This window comes from Kryptolebias marmoratus, linkage group LG1 (genome assembly GCF_001649575.2).
Source record: "Kryptolebias marmoratus isolate JLee-2015 linkage group LG1, ASM164957v2, whole genome shotgun sequence".
NCBI lineage: Eukaryota > Metazoa > Chordata > Actinopteri > Cyprinodontiformes > Rivulidae > Kryptolebias > Kryptolebias marmoratus.
In genome coordinates, this window is record NC_051430.1 from 14,246,392 (window position 1) to 14,252,859 (window position 6,468).

The 6,468-nt window shown below is 44.4% G+C and overlaps 1 protein-coding gene across 1 annotated transcript in view; it reads left to right on the top strand.

Annotated features, from left to right (window-relative positions):
- Positions 1–5,945, top strand: part of adgra2 (adhesion G protein-coupled receptor A2) — a 38,903-nt gene extending 32,958 nt beyond the window's left edge. The window contains exons 10-20 of the mRNA XM_017417361.3: positions 386–584; positions 672–821; positions 905–1,066; positions 1,270–1,470; positions 1,566–1,755; positions 1,956–2,164; positions 2,258–2,385; positions 2,465–2,588; positions 2,688–2,836; positions 3,490–3,579; positions 3,720–5,945. Of these exons, the coding sequence (XP_017272850.1) occupies positions 386–584; positions 672–821; positions 905–1,066; positions 1,270–1,470; positions 1,566–1,755; positions 1,956–2,164; positions 2,258–2,385; positions 2,465–2,588; positions 2,688–2,836; positions 3,490–3,579; positions 3,720–5,139 (3,022 nt within the window). The 3' untranslated portion in view covers positions 5,140–5,945. The remainder of the gene's footprint in view (positions 1–385; positions 585–671; positions 822–904; positions 1,067–1,269; positions 1,471–1,565; positions 1,756–1,955; positions 2,165–2,257; positions 2,386–2,464; positions 2,589–2,687; positions 2,837–3,489; positions 3,580–3,719) is intronic.
- Positions 5,946–6,468: the final 523 nt, after the last annotated feature.

The following is a 6,468-nucleotide window of genomic DNA, read 5'->3' on the forward strand; positions in this document are numbered from 1 at the left end:
ATATATCAAACTACAGTATTATGCAAAAGTCATTTTGCTTCCTCCAAGAAAGACCTTCTTGCAGTCTTTAAAGCAGTCTTGAGCAACAGTTGTCAAGGCTTTCTGAAAGTCTTTTAAAGTTTAGACTCTGCGCAATATGCTTTCATGGGGAACTACACAAAAAATCCCCCCCCCCCACACACACACACACACACACAATTTTTTTTGAAAAACTTCAAAAAACCCTGGAGAGCTATTGATCAAGACCACTTTTGAAGATTACAAGAAAAACTGGATCTTTCAAAGCAAAGTAGTGGTTTCAAACATTTCCACAGCACTGTAAATGCACCATTCTCAGTCAATTTAGGGCTCAGCGTTCCTCTAAATGTTTATTTTTATTCCACAGGTGGCCGAGAACTCTGGCAGGAATCACCTCTCATCAGTACTGCCTACAGCTGCGTTACCCCTCCCTGACTGTGGAAGCGGAAATGGAGCAGAAAAAGGCCTCTCGATACTGTGACCGCTCTGGAAAGTGGCAGGAGGGTGACTACTCAAACTGTCACTACACCAACGGGATCACTCGTGTTCTGCATACTTTCATCCTGGTCAGCACGGCGGTCAGCTGATACTTCCTGATGAGAATCGTGACACGATGACATGTATCCTCACTATATTTCCCCTTTGTGTTTTAGAGGCCCATCAATGCGTCCAATGCGGTCACTGTGGCAGATAAAGTGCGATCATACACCCTGGAGACCACGGGTTTCACCGACTCTGTAGATGTGCTGTACGTGGCGCAGATCATGGAAAAGTTTATGGAATATGTCAAACAGCTGCGAGAGGTGAGAGATTTCAATTTACGGATGAAAACCTGTTCATGTTTGAAGATCTTTGTGGTACACGTTTCTGTGTGTGCTTGTTCCAGTTGTCGGAGATGATGGTTGAGATGGGCAGCAACCTGATGCAGGTGGACGACCAGATCCTTGCAGTTGCCCAGAGAGAAAATATGGCGTGTAGCTCCATCGTCTACTCTCTGGAGACTCTGGCCTGGCCTCAGCTGCACAGTCATGCCCAGGACTTCTCCATGGTAGGGAGTTCTATCAATCTTTATCTTTTGTGTACATACAGTTTAGTTATTGTTAATTGCCTAAAAGTATTTTTGTTGATTTTTGAGTTTGCTTAGTGATAAAATCAATCAAAATGTGAATTCCTCTGATTTTCCATTCTTGTTGTTTAATTGAATTACAATATCTGAACCTGTTCCTTACCCCTTGAAATTGATTTGTGCAGGTGTCTAAGAACATTGTGATGGAGGCCCACCTAATTCGAACAGCTCACTTCACCGGTATGACCTGCACTGCATACCACCGTCGTGAGGCGTCGGTGTATCGGCCAGGAGTGGAGATGTCAGAATCTGCAAATGAACAACAGCTCTTTTTCCGCTGCAGCACCGGCTCCCACAACACCTCCCTCAACAACTTCTCCATGAAGGTGAGGAAGAAGCAAATAGCAACCCGCTAAATAAAGTTTACCTGTTTGTATTTCATCAAATATAAAATTTGCGGCTACTTTCTTGTTTTCTCCAGAATTCTGTAGCCCTGGCCTCAGTGACTCTTCCAATGAATCTGTTTCCTCCCGACGCCGCTGCAGACTGTAAGCTGCAGTTTGTAGCTTTCCGAACTGGAAGCTTTTTTCCTCTGTTGCCAAACTCTAGTAATGCGGCTGAACACTCCCGCAAACGAAGCGTCAACACTCCTGTCATCTTTGTAGGCCTTGGTAAGACACCGCCTCACTGTTTTAAAAAGTTTTGTCAAAACACACGTTTTAGAAAAGATAGAATGTACTGTGTGTCTCAAACCAGCACATCTAAAGATATAAATGAATACAAACATATTTATGTTCATATCTTATATTTAGATTACAAAGAGTAACTTCACATAGTTGTACGCTGATTATTTTCTGCCTTTCTGTGACAGATGGCTGCAGCATGTCGAACTACTCTGAGCCCATCTGGGTGTCCCTGCGTCACCTGTCCCCTGGTACGGATGCGGTGGCAGCTCAGTGGAGCCTGAGGAGCCCGGAGAAGCATGGAGGCTGGAGTCAGGAGGGCTGTCAGCTTGTCCACAGTGACAGCAGCACCTCGACGATGCGCTGCGCTGTCCTCAGCAACTACGCTGTGCTGCAGGTAGATGGAGCTTAAATATTTAATCATTTATTTAGAATCACCACGGCTGAAAGAGACTTTTATCTGGTCTGTGTGTGATTCCTTTCCTCCCAGGAGGTGCCTGATTTCCCCAACTCCGGCTCGATCCCTGTGAGAGTGCTCCACCCTGTGGTCTACGCCTGCACTGCAGCACTCCTGCTCTGCCTCTTCACCATCATCATCACTCACATTCTACATCACAGGTACTAAAGCACTCATGCAACATACTGCAGCTACTGCTGGCTCTTTGCTGCTTCTCCTCATTCATTTTCTTTCTAACAGTTCGATTCACATATCAAGAAAAAGTTGGCACACCTTGTTGAATACCTGTTTCCACATCGCCATGACAACAGCAATTTATGCAGGAGGCATAAGCTTGACCAGCTACCCTCTGGTCTGCCAGGCAGTAAGTTTTGTTTTTTTTTAATTTTGGAAACATACTGAACATGCATTTATTTTAGACTCATGTGAGCTTCATGTGTAATGCGCCTGCAATACTTGACAGGTGGGCATTGCTCTCCACTACTCCTCGCTGTCGGCGCTGCTGTGGATCGGAGTCAGTGCCAGGGTCATCTACAAAGAGGCCGTGTGGAGAATGCCTCAACAGACAGAGGGAGAGTCTCCTGCTCCACCCACTCAGCGACCTATGCTCAGGTCAGCAAGCTCGCCTCCACCCACTTCTTGTACCGCGACATTATTGTTTGCTGTCAATATGGTTTATGTTTTAGACAGCTGGAGGAGTTTTTGACCAGGGCCACCCAAACTGTGCAGTATCAAGGACAGCCTTTGTGCCCCAAAACCAAAGTCCCTCTGTTTTTAGAAAACCTGGAGGGAGGGGGCTACATAACTGTATGGAACTGTAAGCCCAAAAGGTTATACGACTAGATGAATGTCGAGCTGGGTAGATGAAGAATGTGTGACGCTAACACTAAAGAAGCAGTGAGAGTTGTCATCAATATGAACAGGGTGATTCATGGTGGTTCATCAACCACTTTCCCTGAGCCTGTGATCTTAAAACTGCAGTTTTTACACGAGGCCCGTGACCTCATTGGATCTCTAGCCAGTTCTTTGCTGCTCACCCAACCACATGGGGTCATAGCTGTAATAAATCACTGATGTCTTGTTTCTATTCTGACCCCTACAGAGTAGGTCTCAATTCTGTTAGACTACAGACAATCAGAGAAAAAAAAATCCCTGAAACAAAGATTACAGTTTAAAATATTGTATATTAGATTAAGGTCAAAGGTCAAACTGCTTCCTATGTAAGAAAGTTTGAATTAGTTGATGTGTTTATTTTGCCCTTCCAGGTTCTATTTAATAGCTGATGGAGTTCCTCTTATCATTTGTGGAATCACTGCAGCTGTCAATGTGAACAACTACGGAGACAACAGTCCTTAGTAAGGGAATCACATTTTATCCTTAAGCTATTTGACTCTGTGTTGTTTTGTTTGGTGCTGAAGTGAATTATTCTGTGTCAAACACACAAAGCTATCCTTGTTCGGCTCTGACTCTTCTTCCATTCTTCTGCTTCTTGCAGCTGCTGGCTGGTCTGGCGCTCCAGTCTTGGGTCTTTCTTTGTCCCTGCTGGCTTAGTGGTGCTGGTGACCTGGATTTATTTCCTGTGCTCTGTGTTTCGCCTGAGGCACCGTGTGACCAAAGAATGCACAGGAACCAGCTTGTCCTCTCCTGGGACAGAGGGGCATCCTGCATTGGCAGGAAGCACCAGCCTGCTCTCCACTGACTCAGTAGGGGGACCTATAACCCCAGTTGTGCCTCCAGAGGATCAGTACTCACTGAAGACACAATTCTCTGTTCTGGTAGCCACCCACTTCCTTTTTGTGGCTCTGTGGTGTTGCGGGGCCATGACAGTGTGGCTAACGGGCCACACTAGCTTATTGTTCAGCTGTCTCTATGGTGTAGTCGCCACAGTTTTGGGGGCATTTCTGGTGGCGCACCACTGTTTCCGCCGTCTTGATGTGCAGGCGTCATGGCTGGCTTGTTGCCCAGGCTATCATCGCTCTCGACCTATATCTACCTACACACACACCTGCACTACGGGAAGTGGAGTGCAGACCTCTGAACAGGGATCCCAGCTCTACATCAGCTGCCACCCACCTGTTGACTCTCACAACTCCTCATCTGCCAGGTCATCGTCCACACCAAGTGGGATCAGCAGTGTTGGAACTGGGCCTTGCAAACTCACGAACTTGTTGCAGGTGGCACAGGACAATCCAAGCAACACATCACGTGCCCCTACAGGCAACAACACAAGCACCAGTACTGACAACATCACCAAGCCAACAAACAATATTCTGCCTACTATTAACTCTTCAGCCCCAGTACATCCCCAGAGAAGAAAAATAGGTAGCAGAACTAAACAAGGGAATGGTCAGTATTATCATCGGGGTGAGGGCAGAGGCCACTATCGTCTCAAAGCTTTGAGGACTGCTGGAGGCGGTGGCAGTCTTGGAGCTTTAGGGCCAACGGGCTCGGAGCACCTCAGTTCATCACATGCTGTTTACAAGCAAGCCACAAGTGAGAACGGCAGCATCCACCACAGCCTCTCAGAGAACCAGGCCAGCCTGCTGACAAATGGGAAGCGGGCGGGAGAGTCAGTGGCCACCAGCCCCTCTGAGGGAAGTGATGGCGGCAGCAGTGGGAGCCGCAAACCCTTCCCTCTGCCGCCTTCTGCTGCAAGCAGAGTGGCCATGCATTGTGCTCAGAGGCGATGCTCCAGCAAAGACAACTTGAAAGTGGCAGCAGCTGCAGAGCGAGAAACAAAGCGCTGCTCCTATCCTTTAAACAGTGTCACCACCACTGTGCCAGGGGCCTCTGCCCCAAACGGCACCCTGGAAACCTCTGTGCTCGAGCTGGAGCAGGACATGAGCGGCACAGACCAATCCCAAAGCTCTGCTGGAATGAAGACTGGTTTGTGGAAAAGCGAAACCACAGTGTAAGCTACAGGTGAACACCTATGCATGACCTTAAAAATGACTGGGTTGTGTTTTAATGGTCTCTTAAAATTTATGTAATTTAAGATATAATATCATGAAGGCATCCAGGACCCTAAACTGGTACATTTGCCTCTGTTGTGTTGTAAGTTTGCTGTGAAATAATATTGTAATTTTCAATAAGATATGCATTTATTTTAATCACTTTACAAAATAATGTACCAAACCTTTTTTGAGGTTGGCATATAATGTTGCATTTGGATTTCTAATGAAAGCTTTATTGTTTTAGCTGTAATTTTTCTATGCATATCAACTATAGCATGAGATGGAACACAAGATCCATTTACAAAATACAGCTTTATGCATTTAATCTGAGGGCAGCCTTTCAATCTTGTATTTGCTTCAAGTGATTGTCTGTGCTCATGTATGCACTTATATGTTCTCTGTCTCTTTGTGCTTAGTTGTGTGTGAGTGTGTGTGTGTGTGTGTGAGCGTGCGTGCGTGCGTGCACAATAAGAGAAGACTTGCATAAGTGTGGCTGTACAAAATCTCAGAGTGAATTAAAAACACTATGTAAGACTTTTAAATCTAGAAGATTTTCTTTTTATTTTAGCAGTACTTGCTAACCTTCCCTTATAAATTAAAATGAAAAAAAAGAAGAGTAAAAATATTGAGCTTTTACTTCCAACAAAAGAGTTTTTTTCTATGCCTGAATGACTGTGCCTTCCTGGATAACAAAAAAAAAAAAAGAAAAAAAATCCAGTAAATTTCAGGGATTAAAATTACCTCAAAGAAAGTAAATATTTTCCTGTGGTGGCTGAGGTAATAAAAACCAAACCCAAAAAGTATCAACAAAGTAATCTATGTGTATACCAGCAAACCTTTATTAAACAGTGTGAGCAAACTTGCAAAGACCAAAGATGTACTTCTGTTTTTATTCTGACTTGCAATTTAGGAAATTACATAAACAGGAAATAACTTTTTAACAACAACACATTGTCATAGGTTTTTCCATTGTTCATTGGATCACATTCTAGATAGCTTTAGCCTTTGGTGTTTCAACATGCTTGTTCTGTTTCACATACTGTTTTCGTGGGTAGATTTCAAGTCACTCCAACCAGGGTGTAACTGTGACTCATACCAGAAATGTGAAGCTATTTTAAACTCTGAAATATTTTTTGTTCTCGAATCAGTATGAATAATACACCATGCCCAAAGGTTGACTTTTCCCCCGCAACAATCATTTAGTTAATGATTTCTAAACTTCAGGATGTGTCCAAGTTTTATTTTGAAGCTTATTGTATTTTTAATGACAGGGCACTTCACAAAATTGTT